A 27,284-nucleotide genomic window follows, 5' to 3' on the forward strand; every position below is an offset into this window, starting at 1 on the left:
TGTTTTCCATACTTTCCTAACTAGTGTTCCAGAGACCAGATTTTGCTGATCCCTGGGCTTTGTCTTGGTTCCTGTGTTTCTCCATTTTCCTTGTTTGGTCACGGAAGTTTCTTTACTCACCAGTGAGTGGGGAGTACTGAGCTGCCTGTTTGTCCTTAGAGGAGTGGTTTAAGGCAGTAACTTGTAGTCTATTGGCCATTTTGGGTCATTTCCTGTCTTTTCCAGCCCCTGCTATAAAGCGCGTTTTGGCGGGCTTTTCCAGCTATTGAGAACTCAGCACAGCTCCTCGTGGTGGCCAGCAGTGTTCCTCTAGCAGCAGAGACCAGAAAAGACTACCTTTCCAGATTTTAAGTATTTTTCTTGGCTTTTTTCGACTTTTTGTGCCTTTCGACTACTGTTTCTGCTTGTTTTATCAAAGTTTGCACTGTTTTTACTGTGTTTATAAGCTAAAACTGTTTACTGCACTTGCTAGTTTAAGTTTTGCCTAAAAGTTAAACTACAGGCTAATACACTCAAGTGTACTAGCTTTTGATAGCATTTAGTCGAAAATCATAGCATTTATTGTGTTTTCTGCTTTTCTGTAAAAAAAAAACAAAAAAAATATCCTTGTTTTCCATACTTTCCTAACTAGTGTTCCAGAGACCAGATTTTGCTGATCCCTGGGCTTTGTCTTGGTTCCTGTGTTTCTCCATTTTCCTTGTTTGGTCAGGGGGAAGTTTCTTTACTCACCAGTGAGAGTGGGGAGTACTGAGCTGCCTGTTTGTCCTTAGAGGAGTGGTTTAAGGCAGTAACTTGTAGTCTATTGGCCATTTTGGGTCATTTCCTGTCTTTTCCAGCCCCCTGCTATAAAGCGCATTTTGGCGGGCTTTTCCAGCTATTGAGAACTCAGCACAGCTCCTCGTGGTGGCCAGCAGTGTTCCTCTAGCAGCAGAGACCAGAAAAGACTACCTTTCCAGATTTTAAGTATTTTTCTTGGCTTTTTTTGACTTTTTGTGCCTTTCGACTACTGTTTCTGCTTGTTTTATCAAAGTTTGCACTGTTTTTACTGTGTTTATAAGCTAAAACTGTTTACTGCACTTGCTAGTTTAAGTTTTGCCTAAAAGTTAAACTACAGGCTAATACACTCAAGTGTACTAGCTTTTGATAGCATTTAGTCGAAAATCATAGCATTTATTGTGTTTTCTGCTTTTCTGTAAAAAAACTTGAAAAAAAAAAAAAATATCCTTGTTTTCCATACTTTCCTAACTAGTGTTCCAGAGACCAGATTTTGCTGATCCCTGGGCTTTGTCTTGGTTCCTGTGTTTCTCCATTTTCCTTGTTTGGTCAGGGGGAAGTTTCTTTACTCACCAGTGAGAGTGGGGAGTACTGAGCTGCCTGTTTGTCCTTAGAGGAGTGGTTTAAGGCAGTAACTTGTAGTCTATTGGCCATTTTGGGTCATTTCCTGTCTTTTCCAGCCCCCTGCTATAAAGCGCGTTTTGGCGGCTTTTCCAGCTATTGAGAACTCAGCACAGCTCCTCGTGGTGGCCAGCAGTGTTCCTCTAGCAGCAGAGACCAGAAAAGACTACCTTTCCAGATTTTAAGTATTTTTCTTGGCTTTTTTTGACTTTTTGTGCCTTTCGACTACTGTTTCTGCTTGTTTTATCAAAGTTTGCACTGTTTTTACTGTGTTTATAAGCTAAAACTGTTTACTGCACTTGCTAGTTTAAGTTTTGCCTAAAAGTTAAACTACAGGCTAATACACTCAAGTGTACTAGCTTTTGATAGCATTTAGTCGAAAATCATAGCATTTATTGTGTTTTCTGCTTTTCTGTAAAAAAACTTGAAAAAAAAAAAAAATATCCTTGTTTTCCATACTTTCCTAACTAGTGTTCCAGAGACCAGATTTTGCTGATCCCTGGGCTTTGTCTTGGTTCCTGTGTTTCTCCATTTTCCTTGTTTGGTCAGGGGGAAGTTTCTTTACTCACCAGTGAGAGTGGGGAGTACTGAGCTGCCTGTTTGTCCTTAGAGGAGTGGTTTAAGGCAGTAACTTGTAGTCTATTGGCCATTTTGGGTCATTTCCTGTCTTTTCCACCCCCTGCTATAAAGCGCGTTTTGGCGGGCTTTTCCAGCTATTGAGAACTCAGCACAGCTCCTCGTGGTGGCCAGCAGTGTTCCTCTAGCAGCAGAGACCAGAAAAGACTACCTTTCCAGATTTTAAGTATTTTTCTTGGCTTTTTCGACTTTTTGTGCCTTTCGACTACTGTTTCTGCTTGTTTTATCAAAGTTTGCACTGTTTTTACTGTGTTTATAAGCTAAAACTGTTTACTGCACTTGCTAGTTTAAGTTTTGCCTAAAAGTTAAACTACAGGCTAATACACTCAAGTGTACTAGCTTTTGATAGCATTTAGTCGAAAATCATAGCATTTATTGTGTTTTCTGCTTTTCTGTAAAAAAACAAAAAAAAATATCCTTGTTTTCCATACTTTCCTAACTAGTGTTCCAGAGACCAGATTTTGCTGATCCCTGGGCTTTGTCTTGGTTCCTGTGTTTCTCCATTTTCCTTGTTTGGTCAGGGGAAGTTTCTTTACTCACCAGTGAGAGTGGGGAGTACTGAGCTGCCTGTTTGTCCTTAGAGGAGTGGTTTAAGGCAGTAACTTGTAGTCTATTGGCCATTTTGGGTCATTTCCTGTCTTTTCCAGCCCCTGCTATAAAGTGGTTTTGGCGGGCTTTTCCAGCTATTGAGAACTCAGCACAGCTCCTCGTGGTGGCCAGCAGTGTTCCTCTAGCAGCAGAGACCAGAAAAGACTACCTTTCCAGATTTTAAGTATTTTTCTTGGCTTTTTCGACTTTTTGTGCCTTTCGACTACTGTTTCTGCTTGTTTTATCAAAGTTTGCACTGTTTTTACTGTGTTTATAAGCTAAAACTGTTTACTGCACTTGCTAGTTTAAGTTTTGCCTAAAAGTTAAACTACAGGCTAATACACTCAAGTGTACTAGCTTTTGATAGCATTTAGTCGAAAATCATAGCATTTATTGTGTTTTCTGCTTTTCTGTAAAAAAAACTTGAAAAAAAAAATATATCCTTGTTTTCCATACTTTCCTAACTAGTGTTCCAGAGACCAGATTTTGCTGATCCCTGGGCTTTGTCTTGGTTCCTGTGTTTCTCCATTTTCCTTGTTTGGTCAGGTTGAAGTTTCTTTACTCACCAGTGAGAGTGGGAGTACTGAGCTGCCTGTTTGTCCTTAGAGGAGTGGTTTAAGGCAGTAACTTGTAGTCTATTGGCCATTTTGGGTCATTTCCTGTCTTTTCCAGCCCCTGCTATAAAGCGCATTTTGGCGGGCTTTTCCAGCTATTGAGAACTCAGCACAGCTCCTCGTGGTGGCCAGCAGTGTTCCTCTAGCAGCAGAGACCAGAAAAGACTACCTTTCCAGATTTTAAGTATTTTTCTTGGCTTTTTCGACTTTTTGTGCCTTTCGACTACTGTTTCTGCTTGTTTTATCAAAGTTTGCACTGTTTTTACTGTGTTTATAAGCTAAAACTGTTTACTGCACTTGCTAGTTTAAGTTTTGCCTAAAAGTTAAACTACAGGCTAATACACTCAAGTGTACTAGCTTTTGATAGCATTTAGTCGAAAATCATAGCATTTATTGTGTTTTCTGCTTTTCTGTAAAAAAACTTGAAAAAACAAAAAAAATATCCTTGTTTTCCATACTTTCCTAACTAGTGTTCCAGAGACCAGATTTTGCTGATCCCTGGGCTTTGTCTTGGTTCCTGTGTTTCTCCATTTTCCTTGTTTGGTCAGGGGAAGTTTCTTTACTCACCAGTGAGAGTGGGGAGTACTGAGCTGCCTGTTTGTCCTTAGAGGAGTGGTTTAAGGCAGTAACTTGTAGTCTATTGGCCATTTTGGGTCATTTCCTGTCTTTTCCAGCCCCTGCTATAAAGCGCTTTTGGCGGGCTTTTCCAGCTATTGAGAACTCAGCACAGCTCCTCGTGGTGGCCAGCAGTGTTCCTCTAGCAGCAGAGACCAGAAAAGACTACCTTTCCAGATTTTAAGTATTTTTCTTGGCTTTTTCGACTTTTTGTGCCTTTCGACTACTGTTTCTGCTTGTTTTATCAAAGTTTGCACTGTTTTTACTGTGTTTATAAGCTAAAACTGTTTACTGCACTTGCTAGTTTAAGTTTTGCCTAAAAGTTAAACTACAGGCTAATACACTCAAGTGTACTAGCTTTTGATAGCATTTAGTCGAAAATCATAGCATTTATTGTGTTTTCTGCTTTTCTGTAAAAAAACTTAAAAAAACAATAAAAAATCCTTGTTTTCCATACTTTCCTAACTAGTGTTCCAGAGACCAGATTTTGCTGATCCCTGGGCTTTGTCTTGGTTCCTGTGTTTCTCCATTTTCCTTGTTTGGTCAGGGGAAGTTTCTTTACTCACCAGTGAGAGTGGGGAGTACTGAGCTGCCTGTTTGTCCTTAGAGGAGTGGTTTAAGGCAGTAACTTGTAGTCTATTGGCCATTTTGGGTCATTTCCTGTCTTTTCCAGCCCCTGCTATAAAAGCGTTTTGGCGGGCTTTTCCAGCTATTGAGAACTCAGCACAGCTCCTCGTGGTGGCCAGCAGTGTTCCTCTAGCAGCAGAGACCAGAAAGACTACCTTTCCAGATTTTAAGTATTTTTCTTGGCTTTTTTCGACTTTTGTGCCTTTCGACTACTGTTTCTGCTTGTTTTATCAAAGTTTGCACTGTTTTTACTGTGTTTATAAGCTAAAAATGTTTACTGCACTTGCTAGTTTAAGTTTTGACTAAAAGTTAAACTACAGGCTAATACACTCAAGTGTACTAGCTTTTGATAGCATTTAGTCGAAAATCATAGCATTTATTGTGTTTTCTGCTTTTCTGTAAAAAAACTTGAAAAAAACAAAAAAAATATCCTTGTTTTCCATACTTTCCTAACTAGTGTTCCAGAGACCAGATTTTGCTGATCCCTGGGCTTTGTCTTGGTTCCTGTGTTTCTCCATTTTCCTTGTTTGGTCAGGGGGAAGTTTCTTTACTCACCAGTGAGAGTGGGAGTACTGAGCTGCCTGTTTGTCCTTAGAGGAGTGGTTTAAGGCAGTAACTTGTAGTCTATTGCCCATTTTGGGTCATTTCCTGTCTTTTCCAGCCCCCTGCTATAAAGCGTTTTGGCGGGCTTTTCCAGCTATTGAGAACTCAGCACAGCTCCTCGTGGTGGCCAGCAGTGTTCCTCTAGCAGCAGAGACCAGAAAAGACTACCTTTCCAGATTTTAAGTATTTTTCTTGGCTTTTTCGACTTTTTGTGCCTTTCGACTACTGTTTCTGCTTGTTTTATCAAAGTTTGCACTGTTTTTACTGTGTTTATAAGCTAAAACTGTTTACTGCACTTGCTAGTTTAAGTTTTGACTAAAAGTTAAACTACAGGCTAATACACTCAAGTGTACTAGCTTTTGATAGCATTTAGTCGAAAATCATAGCATTTATTGTGTTTTCTGCTTTTCTGTAAAAAAACTTGAAAAAACAAAAAAAATATCCTTGTTTTCCATACTTTCCTAACTAGTGTTCCAGAGACCAGATTTTGCTGATCCCTGGGCTTTGTCTTGGTTCCTGTGTTTCTCCATTTTCCTTGTTTGGTCAGGGGAAGTTTCTTTACTCACCAGTGAGAGTGGGGAGTACTGAGCTGCCTGTTTGTCCTTAGAGGAGTGGTTTAAGGCAGTAACTTGTAGTCTATTGGCCATTTTGGGTCATTTCCTGTCTTTTCCAGCCCCTGCTATAAAGCGCTTAGCTTTTAGCTGCCAATTAGCCTTGATTTAGCCTGAGTTGCCACTGTTGCACACTAGGGCAGCGCCGGTTAAGCAGGTTTAAACTATTCAGGCTACCTAAAGTCCACTCTTCAAATTTTCCCTTAAAACTACCTTCCTTGAACCATACTACTGATCTAATCAGCGTATCCTATAACTAAAAAGATCATCTTGACTTGACTCCAAGTAGACTATTCTCTATCTGTTAAACCTAGCACTTGCTCCTACAGCACTTATTACCTTGATACAGCACTCTTGTCATAGATAGTACCCCAAAAAGGCAAACCCCCATTTCTCGGTCACCCACATTCCCCGGAATCTCTTTTAAAGTTTTTTTGTCCGGAATCTCTTTTAAAGTTTTTTTGTCTATTCCTTCTAGCATGTCGAGGGATCAGTTGCTAGTGTCCTCTCCTGCTCAGCTGGTGAACCTGGGAATATTGAGGCAATGTTACAATTGCCTCATGTACACAGACAACCCTCTCCTCCTCCCACAAAACACAAATACATGCGAGAGATGCAACTATACGGCCAAACTGGAGGCTGAGCTCTCTCAACATAGGACTGGCAAGACCAGTCAGGAGGAGAAGGTTACCACACACACTATAGACCCAGTCTCACATAGTACCATCACAACCTCAAATCATACACATAAACACACAAAGACATACTCGGAGGCTCTGATCAAAAATCTACCAAAACAGCAGAGGCCACCAAAGCAGACACCCAAACAACCACCACCTCAGAACACAACACCTGCAACACATAGACCTCACAGTCAGAGTGTCAAACAGTCACAGCCCTTAAGGCCAAACACAATGCCAGACACACTAGTCATTGGTGACTCCATAGTCAGACACACTGACGTCCCGCTCACCAGACTGAGTAAGGAGAGAGTTACAGTAAGCTACCTGTCGGGCGCTAGAATCTGCCACATAACGCAAGCACTCAAGTCTCTCAACAGCAGGTACAAATACGACTCAGTCATTGTCCACGCTGGTGTAAACGACCTGAGACGTACCTCCTTGGACTACATGAAAAGAGACACTGAGGAGCTCTCTGATTATGTAGCCCAGGCGGGAATGACCCTGACCTTGAGCAGTATCCTACCTTCACCAAGAATGATGCCACAATACAGAGATAAGATGATCAGCTTTAACAATTGGCTTAAACTCTGGTGTCATTCAAAGGGGATCCAATGTCTGTCTGCCTGGGATGACATGCTGGACAAGCCATGCTGCTTCGCAAGGGACGGCTTGCACCTGTCACCCCTGGGATTCCGGATATTGGCAAAGGCTCTTGCCACCCCCATAGTGCCTTTTTTAGGCAAGGCTCAAATTCTAAACCTACCACCCTAGAACACAAAAAGGAAAAAAACTAAGGGTAATGCTGCTCAATGCCAGAAGTCTAAATCTCAAAATGCACGCACTCGAGGCCCTTCTCAGTATGGAGAACATCGATGTCTGTGCTGTGACAGAAACCTGGTTCAAGGCTCCTGAGAGCACCCCAGCACTATCAGGTTTTACCTCATATCATGCGTTCCGGCCCCAAAATCCAGACAATACCAAGAAAGGAGGGGGGTATCCATATTCATCAAGGACACCCACACCTCAAGACTGGTAGCAACGCATGATGCATCGGAGACCATCCAGGTGCAATTAACCATAGGCGACACTGCTCTGCAAATTGTAGCATGTTACAGGCCACCCTCACAAACTCAGGAACCTCACATGGCCTTCCTGAAAACACTGGAGGGGATAAATGTATCACCAAACACCATTATACTAGGTGACTTCAATTACCCTAATATAGACTGGGATCACTACTCAAGCCCAAACACCCTAGCCCAAAAGTTCCTGGAATTCATAAACTCAAATGCCATGGAACAACTAGTCACCATCCCCACAAGAGGAGAAAACATACTTGATCTCATCATCACGAACATGGGAGCACAATGTTCAACACCGGAAGTATACCCCTCACTGGTGAGATCAGATCACAAACTAATCTCGCTGGAGGTCCTCATCCCACCCCACCTGAAATAAAAAGACCACAGTAAAGAACTTCTCGAAGCCGACTTCACACTTCTAAAGACTAGTGTGGTCTCCTTTAAGGCCCCAGAGCCGGAAAACAGTACTCAAGCCGCTGAATCACTTACAAATGCCTTCTACCAGCACCTGCAGGACTGCATGGATAAGGCAATCCCAAGCAAAACAAAGAGTCTTTGTACCAAAGGCAAGCGTCCAGTCTGGTGGACCCCAGCCATAAACAAACTCTACAACAAAAGGAGGAAGCTAATACAAGATAGAGCAAAATCCTTAAAAGGTAAGACACCTTTGATCACTATAAGTAAAAAACTAAGAGCTCTCATAAAATCATCCAAAGCAAATTTTGAGAGAAAAATAGCTAAAGACTCAAAAGACAATCATAAGGCCTTCTTTAGCTATGTTAGAAACCTGGGAGGAAACTCCCAGATATGCTCAGAACTATTTCAAAATGATGTGAAGATTACTGATCCTACAGACATTGCCAACATACTGGCTGACAGGTTCAGTGCAAACTCCCCCCAAAAGGAGAGATATCTATACCAAACGATTGCAGCCCCCATACATCTGTAACGCCCAGGTGAGAAGTGCTCCCTCCAAAGAAGAAAACACAGCATCCATGGGACCTGATGGTGTCCCCGGCTGTGTGCTCCACGAACTCAACGAGGAATTAAACCCACAGCTAGGACAGCTGTTTAATCATAGTCTCACCTCTGGATACATACCCAGGGAGTGGCGCACTGCAACTGTGGTCCCACTTCACAAAGGCGGTGCCTCCACCGACCCTGGAAATTACTGGCCCATTAGCTTGACAAGCCTTATCTGCAAAGCCATGGAGAGGATCATAATGGACCTCATAAATAAAGACATAGGGAATTTGGAGACTTTGGATCCAACCCAGTTTGGCTTTGTCAAAGGCAGATCATGCCTTTTAAACTTGGTTGACTTTTTCGAAACAGTCACCAAAGCCATTGATGAGGGAAAGGCAGTCCATACAGCCTACCTCGATCTGGCAAAGGCCTTCGATACAATACCCCACTCGGGTATCATTGAAAAACTCATCAGCTTAAATGTTAACCCATACATCACAAGATGGGTTGCAAACTGGCTGAGTGACAGAACCCATAGGGTCAGAGTTGCTGGCGCCATGTCAGACTCAAAGCCTGTCACAAGTGGTGTCCCACAGGGCTCAGTCCTGGGCCCACTCTTGTTTGGCATCTACTTTTCAAGTACAATCAAACACAGGAGGGTTATGGCTGACAAAGTTTGCAGATGACTGCAAACTGGGCGCCATAGTCGAAAACACATCTGACACAGATATCCTTCAGAAGGGTCTCACAGAAACGGATAACTGGTGCCAGAGCCATGGCCTAAAGTTAAATGCCAAAAAATGCATAGTCATACCCTTCGGGAAAAACAAGGTTACCCCTAGCTACCATATAGGTGGCAATCCACTGAGCACAGAAGAAGTTATCAGGGACCTGGGGACCCAGGTTGACAGTAGCCTGTCATTCAACACCCATGTAGCTAAAGTAGTTAGGAAGACCTTCTACATTGCCCACCTTATCATGAAGGGATTCACATCTAGATCAAGGGAGGTCATAGTCTCCCTATACTTATCACTCATCAGACCAATGATTGAGTACAATGCCCCATTCGGAATGTATCTGACCCAACACTTGCAGCAGCTGGAGAGGCCACAAAAGTTCCTCACCAAAAGGATAAAGGGTCTCAAAAATCTGTCCTATGCTGCCCGACTGAAAGAACTCCAGCTCTATTCAGTAAACGCTTACTGCTCAGAGGTGACCTTTGCCTGACATACAAGGCCATGTCAAACCCAGATTTGATGAATATGCTTCACCTCAAAAAATCTAGATCCGTCAGAGCCACAAGGGCGGGAGACTTAAACCTTGACACGGCTATTAATAGGACGTGCTGGAGGGATAGATTCATCACCCAAAGACTCCCTATGCTGTGGAACAAAATCCCGGTATATGTGAGGCAGAGCACCTCGCTGGCCTTGTTGAAGAGAAATCTTGACCAATGGATGGGAGATCGCAGATATACCCCAGGGATTACCTCAGTGTCACTGCTGTACAGGGGCACAGCAAAATAATGGGTATAGTTCCCCATACTAAAGGGGTGGCGTAAGCCACAAAACTATGGGCTAGGCTTGTAAATGCCCTCGGGCAGATAGCCTAGTATGAACCTATGAACCTATGAACCTATAAAGAATATTGAATTATATTAAGAAATGCAGAGTACAAATAGCAATGTTACAGGAGATACAGGAGACACATTTGGAAAGAAATGAGCATGTGAATTTGACAAAAGAAAGGATTTTAGGAGTGATATTCAGCAGTGTAGTAGAGAAACAAAGGAAAAGAGAAGTGCTTATACTAATTGCCAGAGGAGCTCCAACAGTCATAGAAGAGGACAAAATGATAATAATGGTAGTAAGTGGCCACTGGCAAGGGAGGAGGATTATGGTGACAAGTATTTAAATTCCACCTAAAACTGCTGTTGTGGAGCTTAACATAATTTTGGGAGAAGTAATCTGCTTGCACTGGGGAATATTACTTATAGGTGGGGACTGGAATCTGATTTGCAACAGTGAGGATTTGTCTTGGGGACCCAGAAAAGAACATATAACAAAAGGGGGCAGATTTCAGAAGAATGTTATGAAGATATTTAGTATAGAAGATATGAATTTAGTAGTAGGAACTTAGCGAAAATGTATATATTATTTCCCAAGGTACAATACGATCATAGGATCATAGGAGGTTACTAGGCTATTGCCCCTGAGGCCCTTATAAGCCTAGCCAAGAATTTAGCCCATGTTCCAACAAGTCAGCACCCTATGCCACTGTCCAGCAGGACACAGGTAGAATCCCAGGGGTGTATTTTTTGTTCCCCTTCCAGGAGTCTCTGGGACACAAATCTGTCCCGCCAACAAGTCCAGTTGATGTCACAGACCAGGTTGAGGTTGCGCTTGCAGATTACTCGAGTGGAGCTTGACTTGTGGATATGCAGCAGTCCCATCATGGCAGGGTCTTAGACTGCTTTGTATACCAGACAGAGGTCACCTCTGAGGAGTCTGTAGGAGACTGAGTAGAGGGACAGGGCTTTTAGCCTATCTGTGTAGGGTAGACATTTGAGTACCTGGATAAAATGAAAGTGCAGTTTAAAAATATGGTAGAAATAAAATAAAAAGAGTTATGGTTAAGAAATAATGGGAATTATATGGGGGGTTAGCACATGTTAAAATATTGCAGAATGCAGGGGGAATCTTACAAAACAAGAAGAGGCACAACTGCAGAGAGCTAAAGAGAAAATAAGGGAGTACCTGGATAATATGCATGAGTTTAGAAAAATTTCTGTTAGGCAACTGGTTTTAATAATAACTCCAAAGTACAATTTTTTTTTAGCACAGTGACCTAGGCAACAGAAGGTAGAAAGAGTTGTTGGCAAACTTAGGGAGCCTATAACAAGAAATATAACCTTAGATCCGGTAGCAGTATTATAGATATTTTGGAAATTTTATGAAAATTTGTACAATGCAGAGACATGGAAATTAAGAAAGAGCATAAATGAAAATATTTAAGTATTCCAAGGTAAGATGTAGATGAGGCTCAACAATTAAAAGTTATGATAGGAGGACAAGAGATAAAAATGATGATGTAAAATCAATCTGCAGGAACGTCTTCAGGAACAGATGATATTTTAGTGGAAGTTTGTAAGCTACGAGGGAGGAAAGTGATAAAGATCTGGAGGGGTTACTGAGCAGCTTTTTAAAGGGAGTAGAAGTACCAACATCCTGGGAGAAAGTTGTGGTGGCTTTGTTACCTAAAGATGACAAACACCCATCAGACCTAGTTTCACATAGGCCCACTTCAATTTTATACTATGGTTATAAAGTAGTTATGTCTAGAATAGCTAAATGAAAGGCAAAGGTGTTGCCAAAATGTGTGTATGTATGTATATATATATATATATATATATATATATATATCGATGTGGTTTTGTGGAGGGGAGGCAAGGAAACATTTGCATGCCAATGCAATAATAACGTTAATTAGAAGGAGATATGAGGGATCAAACACAAAAATTAAAGTGGGATGGTTCCTCTCTGACAAGTTGTGTCTGAACAGAGGAACCAGAAAGGGGTGTCCTCTTTCCCCTTTATTATTTGCTTGACATACAGAGCCACTGACAAACAAAGGAAGAGACTCAGAAATTCAAGGATACAATTGATACAGTAATCAAGAAAAGTTGGCTTTATTTGCAAACAAAATTATTTGGTACCTGATAAAACAAGAAAGGACATCTCAGTATTGTGGCAAATCTTGAGACAGTTTCAAGTCTTTTCAGGATATAACATTGATGAAGATATACAAAGGCAACCGTTTTAAACTATGTACCAACACATTAATTGGTCCTGCAATACTCATATTTATGGTGACATGATAAAATGAAATATTTACGTGTATGGAGTAAAAGGATTCTGTTATGGCAGCTAGGAATACATGGGAAGAGACTAATCAAAATGTAACACAAAAACTGAGAAACTGAATATGGATAGCAAGATACACGCAGTGAAAATGTTTTAGTCCCTTTACTTTTATATACAGGTCTGGTATCTCTTTATCAAGCAGAGGAGAAGCTGTGAACAACAACTAATAAAGAGTTGAAGGAATTTATCTGGGAGGGGGAGAGGGCAACAGTCAAGTGGGATACGATGACCCTTCTACCAGAATAAGGTGGATTAGGATTACCTGATTTGAAGAACATAGTTCAGAGCTACACAGTTAAGGCTCATATAAATAATACAAGCAGAAAGCTATAATTCAAAGTGAAAAGGGATGATGATGAAACAGGGGGAAATGCAAGAAATAAGGACAGACTGGGATTTTGGATACAGACCCTTACGGAGATAACAACCATACAGAATATTATATTCATAAAGTAGCAGATATTATTCTAAGAACTAAGCCAACATGAAAATGGAGAAAGGAGAGTTTGCCAATAAAGATTATTGCAATTTAGGATACAGAGAATTGGCAAGGGGGGCTGGAATTTATTGAAGAAAACTGGCAAAGGAACCAAGGTATTGGGAGCAAATAACTAGAGATGAAAAGGTGATAGAATGGGAAGAGGTGAAGAAGACATTTGGACTGCAGGCTAGAGACTGCCTTCCGTGCTGGGGATTGATATCAGAGTATATGCAAAGAGAAAGGGATAGGGGAATCCCAAATGAAAGAACTGCTCTAGTAGAATGCTTAGTTGACTCTACAACATAAGCTGCTGTTAAAAAGGATAATTAGTTGGGGATACAAAATGTTGCACAATAGAGGTTAGAAAAGACTGAGGAGAAAGACTGGTTAAGCAACTCACAAAGAAACGATGGAAGGAAATATTATGACACAAGTATGAAGCAAAGTGCAGAAGATTCAGAATTGTTTTTATTTTTAAATAAGAAACATCTTTACTAAATTATCACATATGACATAGGCAACATACATTTATATAAATGAAAACAAACTATATTAACATAATTTTAGTTGCCAACATTATACATCACAAACCATATTGACATAATTTATTATACATCACTTACAATCTATCCTGTTATTGTCTTTCAGACATTACATAACTCATTCAAATCCTGCCTTCTTTTAAACCTTGTTCCTCCTCTGCATGCACTGTTCCCACAATTCCCATTTTTTTCCATGTAATTTGCTCCTACCCTTTTCTAAAGATCCTAATCCCAGTTGTTTTATCTGTGTTACTATATTTACTACTTCTAGTACAGTTGGTTTAGACTTTGATTTCCATTTTCTAGTAATTGCTTTTTTGGCAGACACCATAATTAAACTCAGCAAGGCCTTACTTTGTTTAGGCAATTCCGATTCTTTATCACAGCTTAAAAAATAATTTCCTTAGTTACACCAATTTCCTCACCCAGTATCTCTGAAGAGTAGTCATCAAGGAATCTTTAAAGTCTGTCAACTCATTACACTCCAAGAAAATATGTTTCCAATTACCACTTTCTTTCCTGTCACACCTCCAACATTTGCTGTCTACCTGAGGAAAAATTCTTTGGGGTCTACTCGGGGTATAAAATACCCATGTAAACACTTTGAAACAAAAATCCTAAATGTTCTAGATTTTGTTGCATATTTGCGAGACATACATATATCCCCCCATTGTTTCTTTGAGAATTGCTTATCTAGTTTCTCTTCCCAATCTTTTCTAAACTTCTCTGATTGATTCTTATAATTGTCATGAAATATTTTATATGCCCTACTAATTATTCCTTTTTAACAGCAGCTTCTGTTCTAGATTCTACTAAAAACTCTACCAGTGCTGGTCTTTTGTTTAGGACCCCCTAATTCTTTCTCTTTGCCCATACTTGGATATCAGTCCTTGACAGGGAAAGTAATCTGTAGCCTGCTCCAAATAAATTTCTGACCTCTTCCCATTCTATTACCTTTCCCTAATTATCTGCTCCGAATACCTTGGTTTTCTGCCAGTTTTCTCCAACAGATTCCAGCCCCTTTTTGCCTACTGTCTTGGAACCATCCCTATCACCAGAATCTCATTTGTCCATTCCCATGCTGGCTTAGTTCTTAGAATACTTTCTGCCACTTTATGAAAATAATATTCTGTATGGGTACTGCTACTCTCCTCAAGGATCTGCATCCAAAATCGCAGTCTCTCATTGCTTCTTGAGCTTATCCCCATTTTACCATCATCCCTTTCTACTCCGAATTATAGCCTTCTACTTGGGCTATGTACAGGAGCCTTAACTGTGTAGCTCTGAAATCCCCCTTCAAATCGAGCAGTCCCAAACCATCTTGTTCTTTTGGGAGAATCAGCTTATTCCACTTGACTCTTGCATAAAATCCAGCTCTTTATTAATTGCTATCAACAACTTCTCCTATGGTTGCTAAAAATTTGCCTAACTAGTGTATAAAACTAAAGGGACTAAAACATTTTAACTGCTTCTATCTTGCTATTCATATCCATAAAGCAGAGCTTCCAATCTCCCAATTTTTGTATTATCTTCTGTTCAGTCTCTTCCCAGATATCCTTAGCTGCCACACCAGAATCCTTTTTAATCCATACTCCTAAATACTTCATTTTATCATGTCCCCATAAATATTGATATTGCTGAATCAATTAATTTGTGAGTATATGATTTACCGCTATTGTCTTTGTATTAGCTTCATTAATAAAAGATTTAGGATTTGTGCTTTAAAGGGTTTGCATAGGTATTTCTTTACCTCAAGCAGACACCAAAGATTTTTTCCTAAGGTAGACAGCAAACTTTGGAGGTGTGATGGTGAAGAAAGAGGTAACTTGGAACATATGTTTTGGGAGTGTAACAGATTGGAATACTTTAAAAATTCCCTAGAGAGTACTTAGTCAGAAATACTGGGTGAGCAAATGAGTGTAACTAAGGAAAGTATTTTTCTGAGCGAGGCTAGAAGATCTGAATTGCCTAGACATCGTAAGGCCTTGCTAAGTTTAATTGTGGTGACTGCCAAAAAAAAAAACATTACTAGAAAATGGAAATCAAAGTCTAAACAAACTGTAGCTGAATTACTGAATATTTTGACAGCGATAAAAGAACAGGAAGTGGGGTCTTTAGAAAAGGGTAGGAGCAAATTACATAGCAAAAATGAAACTGTGGGAACAGTATGTGCAGAATAATATTTTGGAGGAGGATTGAGACTTAAGGAATGAAGGAGGAATTGAACAATTCATGTAATGTTGGATTGATGACAGTTTAAAAAATATCTGATGTATAATGTTTATAACTAGCAATATGTTAATATCATTTGTTTTCCTTTATATACATTTATGTTTGCTTATGTCTTAACTGATAATTCAGTACAGGTGTTTAAAAAATTACCCATCTGAAAACAATACACGAAATTCTATATATCGCTTGAAAAATGACTCTCACCAAAATCCCTCACTGAATGGTATCTCCCCCCAACCCAAAGCACTGAAAGTTTTCTAATACTCATAACTTCCTCCAAAAACTCATATAGTTATGGTCTATAATTTCACTATATTGCTAACAGCTGGAACTCTCTGCATTACCACTACGAGAAATATTAAAATCCTCTCTAGAATATTCCTATAGGACAGATGGAGCTGTTTAATTACTGATTTTACTTATTTAAATAGTTTTACAACACTGATCACACAAAAGATTAATTTTGGGCTCAGCCCTGGTTACAAAACAGTAAAATTTAGGTAATAGAAGTTCTACAAACATTTGCGTATGTAAATATATATAAATATAAATATATATATATATATATATATATATATATATATATATATATATATATATATGTATGTATATGTATATATCTTATAAAGAATGGTTTATAATAATAACATGAACATATCACACAGAAATAATGAAGTTTGTGTAAACATGTAATTGTGAAACACATTTATAGCAAAGGAATAGACAAATCGTGAATAGCAGTAGTTTCATTGTAGTTATAATCAGTATGCATTACAGCAAGTAGCAGAGAATCCTAGGTAAGGTTTGTCTGAGTTATCTGTACATGATGTGAAGCAGAGGATGCAAAGAAGAGGAAAGAGGACGGATGAGGGAGCAATGAAGAGGAAGGGTGGGCATTGAGATGGTAAAGAGACAGAGAAGGTAGTATTACCAGAACACAGTACAGTGTAAAAAAGTTACAGTGTTAATAGTAAGGGACAGGCAATGAGATGGAAAAGAGACAGAGAAGGTAGTATTACCAGGATGCAGTATAGTGTTCCAAAGTTATAGTGTTAATAGTAAGGGACAGGCATTGAGGTGGTAGAGAAAAGTACAGTTTTGTACCTACCATAAATGTAGATGTTCGAAGATCCACATTGCTGCAGTCCTTACTTATGGGGTAGTCCGCTGTCCTCGGTCGGCCCGAATACCAAAGTATTAGGCTGACGTCGGTCATGGGCGCTTAAATCTGACATCAGAGCGTCAGGGTATAAAAGCGCATGACCGACGTCATATCCTCAGTCTTTTCTTGCCCCAGATGTCAGAAGGCCAAACAAGAAAGGCCACAGCCAAAAACAGAATACCTCCCAAAAACATGCCCAACAACAACCATCACCCAAAGCATATAACCATGTCAAACTACAGTGGGGAAGGAGGGAGGGTAAATTGGACTGCAGCAATGTGGATCTTCGAACATCTACATTTATGGTAGGTACAAAACTGTACTATGTTCTTCATCTCACATTGCTGCAGTCCTTACTTATGGGTAGAATCCCAAAGCAACGGGAAAGGGAGGATGGAAAAATCATAAAGCATTAGGGGCTGCTAAAATGCCCTGTAAAATTGCAGTGGCAAATCCAGCCCTAGCCTTAGAATAAAGAGGAAGGTGGTAATGTTTAGAAAAAGTATGTACTGAACTCCAAGTAGCTGCTTCCAAAATATCTTTTGTAGCTACCCCCCTTAGAAAGGCAGTAGAAGTGGCAGTAGCTCTAGTGGAATGAGGTCTGATTCCAGCCGGAATCTCCTTACCATGATGGGAATAACAGAAAGAAATACAAAACCCAATCCATTTAGAAATAGTTTGTTTTGAAACAGGTTTACCCTGAGAACCCAAAGCAAAAGAAACAAACAACTGCTGAGACTGTCTGAACTCCTTGGTTCTGCTCAAATAATAACGCAACTGCCTGTGAATATCCAAAGTATGCAAAATCTTCTCCCTTTATTTTGGGGTTTGCATAAAAAGTAGGCAAATGAATAGTTTGGTTTAAGGCCACACTAGAAACCACTTTAGGCATAAAGGAAGGATTAGTACGCAAAGATACCCTATCCTTATGAAAAATCAGGAAAGGCTCCACTGCCATAAGGGCCTGTAATTCAGAAACCCTTCTTGCAGAGATAATGGCCAACAAAAAAGCAGTTTTCCATGACAAATACTTTAACTCGGCAGTAGCTGCAGGCTCAAAAGGTTGTAGAGTAAGTTTTTCCAACACAAAATTGAGATCCCAAGCAGGAGTAGAAGCTCTACGTGGGGGTCTTATATTCTTTGCCCCTCTAAGAAATTGCTTAAACAAAGGATGAGAGAATAAAGGAGGGTCACAGTCATAGTGAGCAGAAATGGCTGCAGCATGAACCTTTATCGAGGAGAAAGACAAACCCTTGTCCAACAACTCAGTAAGATATTGAAGAGAAACACTTAAATCAGGTTTGGAAACATCAAAGTCCTTCCCTTTGCTCCAAATAAAAAATCTCCTCCATTTATCAGCGTAAACTTTCCTGGTACTAGGCCTCCTGGCCTCCAAAATAACATTCAAAACTTGTTGTGGAAGCTGAGACCCTCCAGAGTCTAAAACAGAATATGCCAGGCTGTTAGATGCAGAGACTGAATCCTGACATTGAGGAAGTGATTGCCCTCTTGAGACAAAAGGTGCGGAATCAAAGGCAGAGGCCATGGAGGCTCTCGTACTAAACTCCTCAGTAATGGGTACCAGTGTTGTCGAGGCCAATCCGGCGCTATCAAAATCATGGTTGGCTTGTCTTGTCTGGCTTTCAAGAGTACCTTGGGAAGAAGAGGCAGAGGTGGAAAGGCGTATACATGCAGATTGTTCCAACTGAATGATAGAGCGTCCACCTTCCAAGCTGTGGGATGAAACATTTTTGTGCAAAACTTTGGCAACTGGTAATTTAGTGGAGAAGCGAACAGATCTATGTCTGGAGTTCCCCATAACACTGTCAACTTTTGAAATACATGAGGATCCAATTTCCACTTGTGAGGATCCACTATTTGTCTGCTCAACACATCTGCTAAGGAGTTCTGTGCTCCTGGTAGAAACCTTGCCTGAAGATTGAGGTGTAAATTGAGAGCAGTCTCCCACAAAATCATCGCTTGCCTGCAAAGAGGGTATGAATGGGTTCCCCCTTGCTTGTTGATGTACCACATGACAGTAGTGTTGTCTGTTTGAATCAACACCTGCCCTGGGTGAAGAAAATCCTTGAAAGCCATCAATGCAAATTGGACTGCTAACATTTCCTTCAAGTTGATATGCAAATGTTGAAGTTTGACAGGCCACGTGTCTTGCACCCATTTTCCATTGAGATGTGCTCCCCAAGCCTTGTCCGAGGCATCTGTCGTTAGAATCTGACTCGCCTCTGGTCGGGTCACAGAGAGTCCCTTGTTTAGGTGACATTCCTGAGCCCACCACAAAAATTCCTTCTGAATGCAAGGTATTATCTGAATGACAGTGTCTAGATCTTGGCAGTGTTGTGTCCATACATTTTTGAGATACCATTGAAGCTTCCTCATATGCAGTTTGGCATTGGGAAGCACCAGAATACAAGATGCCATGAACCCCAAGGCTTGAAGGACTGTCCTTGCAGTCAGCCTGGACTGTAGAGACATTTGATGGAAATAAAGAGAAAGGCTTCTTTGTTTGTCCGGGGTCAAAAGCCATCTGGGAAGCTGTATTCAGTCTCACACCCAGAAAGCACATGTCCTGAGAGGGTACTAGACTGGACTTTGTTTCGCTCACAGAATACCCTAGGCATCTTAACACTACCATCACATACTGTAGATGATGAAGAAGTTCGTCCTTGTCTTGTGCAATAATCAGGCAATCGTCCAAATAAGGATAAATCTGTATTCCTCTTAGCCTGAAAAAGGCTATCACTGGAGCCAGAACCTTTGTGAACACTCTGGGCGCAGTAGATAAGCCAAAGGGCAATGCAGAGAACTGATAATGTAAATTTCCAGCCAAACGCAGGTACCTCCTGCAACTGGGCCTGATAGGAACATGAAGATAAGCCTCTTTGAGATCCAGAGTAACCATCCAGTGATCTTTTCCCAACAGAGGTAAAAGTTGTTGTAAAGTCAGCATCTTGAACTTTGGAATGTCCAGGTAAGTGTTGAGGATAGATAAATCCAAAATCGGTCTCCACGTGTTCCCTTTCTTTGGAACTAGAAACAGGCGAGAATAAAATCCTAGGCCCACTTCTGACAGAGGAACTGGCTGTATAGCTCCCATTTGAAGAAGGAAAGAAATCTGTTTGTGAGCCTCTATCCTTTGCCGAGGAGGAACGTCTGGCATGCCTTTGAAAGGAGGCAAGGTATGGAAATAGAACTTGTAGCCTCGGTTTATAATGTCCAATACCCATTTGTCCTGGGTGACTAAAAGCCAATTTTGCTTGAAAAGAGCCAACTTTCCTCCCAAAGGAGCTGCCAGGCAAGAAGAATCTGGCAGCTGAAAATGCAGGTCATTGGGCCTGTTTACGAAAGGACTGGCCCCTGCCCTCACCTGCAGATTGAGCAGGCGAACTCCATGTTCTAGGCCTGAAGGTACTCTGAGCTCTGCCCCTACCACGCCTAGATCTACCCCTAGACTGAGAATCAGAAGAAGGGTACGTCCATCCCTTAGTAGGCCAATTTCTACTAAACTTTGGAGGTTGTACCTGCAAAAAATCTTTAACAGTCTGCATAGACTTAGCCTTGTCTTCCATTTTCTTCAATACTGACTCCACAGGAGGACCAAACAAAACTTCAGACTGTAAAGGGGCATCCAGAATTCTAGTCTTAACATGCTCAGACAAATTCTGATCCTTAAGCCAGGCGTGCCTACGAATAACTGAACCAGTGGCAGCCACCCTAGAAGAAGCCTGTAAAGCATCAAAACCACACTGCAAAGAATGCTTACCCACCTGTTCAGAGACATGTACTAAATCCTGCAATTCTTTACACTCTATGCCCTCTGCCAAAGCATCCACTTTAGATCTTAGCTGAGAAAGGAGGAAATTCTGATACTTCAACATATGAAACTGGCAATTTAAAGCCCTCATTGCTAAAGTAGAAGAGGTATACACCTTCTTACCCCATCTATCCAAAGCTCTAGCTTCCTTATCTAGAGGAACCGGATTCTTCACAACAGAGGCTCTAACACCCTTAGGCCCCTGACTAATAGTTTCTGGGTCCGCCCTAGGACTCTTATACAGATATTTATGAGCCTCAGGCACCCTGTAATACCTGTCCGGTTTAACTGGCGCAGGAGGCACAGAATCTGGATTAAGGGAAGCTTCCGAGAAAACATCTTGAACAACATCCAAAACAGGAGGTATAGCTAAGGGTCTATGCTGTGGTAAAAACAAGAACTCCCTAAGTCTCTTCCGTGAATCAGAGAAATCCTGTCCTTCCCACTTAAAATGCTCCCTCATGGAATGTAGAGTTTCTGAAAATGAAAAATCCTCTGAAGGAGAAGCAGAAGGAGTGGAATCCTCTGCATCAGAATCAGAATAAGGAGGAAAATCTTGAATGTCTTCAGCAGAAGACTCTGAATCATCTGAGGCCTGCTCCAAACTTTCCAACTCTGGCTCTACCCTGGGCCTCTTATCAGGAGGGGGCATAGAACCTCTAATTAAAGTAATCAAATCTTCTGCCATTTTAAGCATGTGCTTTTTAGGCACAGACCCTGAAGAACCAGGACTGACACCAGAGGAAGGCAAAACAGACCTGCCCTTAGAAGGAGCCTTAGAAATAGTAGCAGAAGGCCTAACCACCTTAGGCATAGAAGGGAGAACAGTAACCTGAGAGGCCCCTTCAGCCTGACCTGACTCCTGTGAGGCCACATCTTGTAAAATCAAAGTTTCCCCCTGGGACTCAACAGAAACTTCAGCCGGATCCACCTGTTCCACTGTAGCTTCTAAAGGACCGGCGTCCAAAACGGACGAATCATCCTGCCTAGGCTTCAAAGATTTGTCTTTGCGCTTCTTCGTGGAAGCGGGCGTCGGAGGATCCGACGGCATATTATAATTACACCGCTTGCCAAAGACTAACCTAGCGCAATCTAACCTTCGTTTTATAGTGCGCTTATTAAACCTAGCACAAAACCGACACCCGACTACGTCGTGCTCCGGTCCCAAACAAGGAATACAAAGCGAGTGGTAATCCCTATGCGGTATCTGTTTCCCACAAGAAATACAATTATTCACTTTTTCTGACATCCGGTAAACAACTGAGGCAAGACAAAACAAAAATATTCCCCAACGGGGTACTTAGCCCAACTTGGTATCGGTCTGAAACTCCGAATACGAAAAATTTCAGAACGCCGAACGGCACTTGCAACGCTGCTTCTGCATCGGACCATGCGGCAAAAAAGACTGAGGATATGACGTCGGTCATGCGCTTTTATACCCTGATGCTCTGATGTCAGATTTAAGCGCCCATGACCGACGTCAGCCTAATACTTTGGTATTCGGGCCGACCGAGGACAGCGGACTACCCCATAAGTAAGGACTGCAGCAATGTGAGATGAAGAACATCAGAGAAGGTAGTATTAACAGGACGCAGTACAGTGTAAAATAGTTATAGTGTTAAAAGTAAGGGACAGGCATTGAGATGGTTAAGAGACAGAGAAGGTAGTATAACCAGGACACAGTATAGTGTAAAATAGTTATAGTGTTAATAGTAAGGGACAGGCAATCAGATGGTAAAGGGACAGAGAAGATAGTATTACCAGGACGCTGTATAGTGTTACACAGTTATAGTGTTACATAGTTATAGTGTTAATAGTAAGGGACAGGCATTGAAATGGTAAAAAGACAGAGAAGGTAGTATTACCAGGACGCAGTATAGTGTTACACAGTTATAGTGTTAATAGTAAGGGACAGGCATTGAGATGGTAAAGAGACAGAGAAGGTAGTATTACCAGGACGCAGTATAGTGTTACATAGTTATAGTGTTAATAGAAAGGGACAGGCAATGAGATGGTAAAGAGACAGAGAAGGTAGTATTATCAGGATGCAGTATAGTGTAAAATAGTTATAGTGTTTATAGTAAGGGATGGGCAGTGAGATGGTAAAGGGGCAGAGAAGGTAGTATTATCAGGATGCAGTATAGTGTAAAATAGTTATAGTGTTTATACTAAGGGATGGGCAGTGAGATGGTAAAGGGGCAGAGAAGGTAGTATTACCAGGACGCAGTATAGTGTTACATAGTTATATTGTTAATAGAAAGGGACAGGCAATGAGATGGTAAAGAGACACAGAAGGTAATATTTCCAGGACACAGTATATTCTTCAATAGTTATAGTGTTGGAGAGTAAAAATACTGGTGTGAAACATTTTTAAATATAAGAGTGACAGCGGGACTGGAGAATGGAATAAGCATTTATTTACACACAGGAGGCTTGCTACATGTCTTGTACCTGCTCATCCTTTCCAAATCCGTCTTCATTAACTGATTCTTCTCCCTTCTGAAGTTTAGTTCTCACTTTTGTCTTATGTTCTCACTTCTGAATTTGCATTACTGACTTATCCCTTACATTTTAACTAAACTTTTGCTATACATTTATTCCAAGTTTACACTTTACAGCCACTAACCATTGTTTAACCACTTAACCACTGTCTAACCACCACTGCCTAACCACTTAACTGTTGTCTAACCATTGTCTAACCACCTAACCACTGTCTAACCACTGTCTAACCATTGTCTAACCACCTAACCACTGTCTAACCATTGTCTAACCACTTAACCATTGTCTAACCACTGTCTAACCATTGTCTATCCACTTAATGACTGTCTAACCACTTAACCACTGTCTAACCACTTAACCACTATCTAACCATTGTCTAACAACTTAACTACTGTTTAACCACTTAACCACTGTCTAACCATTGTCTAACCACTTAACCACTGTCTAACCATTCTCTAACCACTTAACCACTGTCTAACCACTTAACCACTGTCTAACCATTGTCTAACCACTTAGCCTCACTGAACCTTTTTACCTTTAAACAAAATGTTTCACTGAAATCCCTTAACATCTTAACGCCTGTATAAAAGTGAGTTATAAGCATCTTGCTAATCAATAACGCTCTGTCACATCTTAACATCAATACAAAATTGACTCAGAATCATCATGTGTATCTACAAAACGTTTGTAAGCACTCCCAGGGGCATCCTTTCTCAGCATGTGACCCTACCATGTGATACTGTAGTACTGTACACTGAATAATCATTTACAGCTATTTTAAATTGGTATGGATCTTTGAATTGTTATCATGAGTGCTTTCAACTGTAAAATTAGTGGTTATATTTTTCTAAGTGCATGGATTGTACTGCAATGTTGTTAATGAAAATTGTACCTATTGCATTTTTAAATGTCCACTTTGGAGCTTTTCTCCCTGAGCTTTCAATGAAAAAGGGCCTTAGTCCGGTTGGACTTTCCTCGTAAACAAATACAAATAAATGAAATAAAATAAATATGTCTGCAGTCAATGCAGTACATAGTAAGCTTGTAGTACCAGAGTATTAGGATAAGATAGACTGAGAACATTAAAAATCCCCAAGCTGCCTGTGCAGTTTCTAGTAATGTGGTAATTTCTAATTTGTGACACTAAGGTTTACTACCAAAACACAAGCAGAACCTGAATAAACATATATTTTGTCCTAAAAAGCACCAGCCTTTACTGTTCTCCGCTACCTGCAAGAATTTCAGATTCCACACCTGCATAAACATACAAACTATGAATGTCTGTATTAGTTAATGCCACAACAGTACTGTTGGAATATGAAAGGATACAGCATCTGTTTTCTCGGGGTGCCATGTCTGCACCTGGCCGTGCACTAAAAGTAGGTTATAGCACATCTTTATCACACAACTGCTTGCTGCATATTCACTTTTTTCACTTATTATCAGGGTCATGGGACTGTCAAGATTCAGTTGGAAACCATTTTAAAATGATGAAGTCCAATCCAGTGGAAAATGTCCTTGTAAACTGTCCCTAATGCAGATTGTTTTGTAAATCATAACTAGTCAGTTAATAAGTTAATAAAAATGCATATCCTAATACTAATATAATTAAAGAATAAACAAGAGCACCAACTGTAATGGCACAGACTCCAGGAAGGTAATTCAGTAATAAGAAAAGCCTCCAACATGATTGAAAATGCCAACAAAATTCATATTGAGAAGACATTTTTCTGGCACACATCTAGCAACACTGCAGGTTCTTGCATGCTTCAGGGAAGCAACAGAAAAGTGAATCGGGCTGTAATGGGTAGTGATCTGTGGGCGTTGTAATACCCCCTGAATTAGACAAAACTTATTACTGCTAACAGCACTATTCCTGCTTTGGTATTAATAACACTTGAAAGGCAGACCATGCACAGTGGTTTTGTTTTGGTGTAACTTGATTGCAGTACTGCATTTCTGGTAGTCAGTGTCATGATTAAGAATATTATATGACTTCAACTGATCAATAAATGCATAAAACTGTTTTTTTTCTTCAGCTCTTCTCATGTTTAATTTTCCATCTGAATGAAGCCTAGTGGCAATTTGAAATGTCATAATAAGCTGCTCGTAGTTTTGCACCATCACCCCTTGGTGTTGCTCTGGGACCACCCTCCTTACCTACTGAAACCATGTGCTCGTAGTTTTGCACCATCACCCCTTGGTGTTGCTCTGGGACCACCCTCCTTACCTACTGAAACCATGTGCTCGTAATTTTGCACCATCACCCCTTGGTGCTGCTCTGGGACCACCCTCCTTACCTACTGAAACCATGTGCTCATAGTTTTGCACCATCACCCCTTGGTGCTGATCTGGGACCGCCCTCCTTACCTACTGAAACCATGTGCTCGTAGTTTTGCACCATCACCCCTTGGTGTTGCTCTGGGACCACCCTCCTTACCTACTGAAACCATGTGCTCGTAGTTTTGCACCATCACCTCACGATGCAGCTGCTTCTCTTCTTTGCTCAACATTTTCCATTCCTCAGCTGTAAAGTCCACAGCAACATCTGCAAAGGATTCTGGGACCTGAAAAAAAAACAAAAAAGGATTTGTTTTTCACTGGCATATGGTAAATCATTGGAAGTTTTCACAACAAACTAGCTTCGATAACATTTGCTAAATAAAATACAAACATTAATTCTCTGCCATTTGTTCAGTGGCATGTATATTTTCCTATCTACTCTACTACAAGAAAAGACAGGAAAACTCAGTCAGTAACAGTAATAAATCTAAACCATTAATGCAGTACATTTATGTCAGTTGTAACAAAGCTATTCTCTACACCCTGCTTATGGAATATAGTGTAGCTATCATGGGCGATAACTGAGCTTTCTCCCTCACCGTACTCTATGTAAGAAAACTTAGTCACTGTCAGCGACAACTAAAATATCCTTTACACCCTGCGGTGTGTAACAGTACTTACTCAGTGCCAACGATAACTATAATACCCTTTAACCCTGCTGTGTGGAACAGTACTCACTCAATGCCAGCCATAACTATAATATCCTTAACACCCTGCTGTGTGGAACAGTACTCACTCAGTGCCAGAGATAACTATAATATCCTTTATACCCTGTTGTCTGGAACAGTACTCGCTCAATGCCAGCGATAACTATAATATCCTGTACACCCTGCTGTGTGGAACAGTACTCACTCAGTGCCAGCGATAACTATAATATCCTGTACACCTTGCTGTGTGGAACAGTACTCACTCAGTGCCAGCGATAACTATAATATCCTGTACACCCTGCTGTGTGGAACAGTACTCACGTAATGCCAGCGATAACTATAATATCCTTTGCACCCTACTGTGTGTAACAGTACTCACTCAATGCCAGCCATAACTATAATATCCTTTGCACCCTACTGTGTGGAACAGTACTCACTCAGTGCCAGCGATAACTATAATATCCTGTACACCCCGCTGTGTGGAACAGTACTCACGTAATGCCAGCGATAACTATAATATCCTTTGCACCCTACTGTGTGGAACAGTACTCACTCAGTACCAGCGATAACTATAATATCCTGTACACCCTGCTGTGTGGAACAGTACTCACTCAATGCCAGCGATAACTATAATATCCTTAACACCCTGCTGTGTGGAACAGTACTCACTCAATGCCAGTGATAACTACAATATCCTGTACACCCTGCTGTGTGGAACAGTACTCACTCAGTGCCAGCGATAACTATAATATCCTGTACACCCTGCTGTGTGGAACAGTACTCACAAAATGCCAGCGATAACTATAATATCCTTTGCACCCTGCTGTGTGGAACAGTATTCAGTCAATGCCAGTGATAACTATAATATCCTGTACACCCTGCTGTGTGGAACAGTACTCACTCAGTGCCAGCGATAATAAGAAGTTATGTACTCACCATAACGTTCCATCTGTGTAAGTAAACTCCATTTGTCAGCAACCTATGGGTATCGGATCCATATCGGATCTGAGCCGGCAGCTTCAGACAGCTAAGATCCGAGCTCCAAGCTCCTCCCCTTTACCCATAACCCCCTGCTATCCCTTCCTGACCTCAGATCGAGTTTGCTTATCAGCATAAAAATATAGAACACCAAAGAACCACCTCCAAACTCTAACCTAAAGACAATCTGCAATGACAAGCAGGATTCCTTTGAGTATCCATATG

The 27,284-nt window shown here is 40.8% G+C and overlaps 1 protein-coding gene across 1 annotated transcript in view; it reads right to left on the reverse strand.

Annotated features, from left to right (window-relative positions):
- LOC122816457 (zinc finger protein 501-like) overlaps window positions 1-27,284 on the reverse strand; it is a 184,031-nt gene that overhangs the window by 128,793 nt on the left and 27,954 nt on the right. The window contains exon 2 of the mRNA XM_044089268.1: window positions 25,466-25,658. Coding sequence (XP_043945203.1) covers window positions 25,466-25,658 — 193 coding nt within the window. The remainder of the gene's footprint in view (window positions 1-25,465; window positions 25,659-27,284) is intronic.

The sequence above is a fragment of the Protopterus annectens genome, chromosome 1.part1 (genome assembly GCF_019279795.1).
Source record: "Protopterus annectens isolate FY-2018-M chromosome 1.part1, PAN1.0, whole genome shotgun sequence".
Lineage (NCBI taxonomy): Eukaryota > Metazoa > Chordata > Ceratodontiformes > Protopteridae > Protopterus > Protopterus annectens.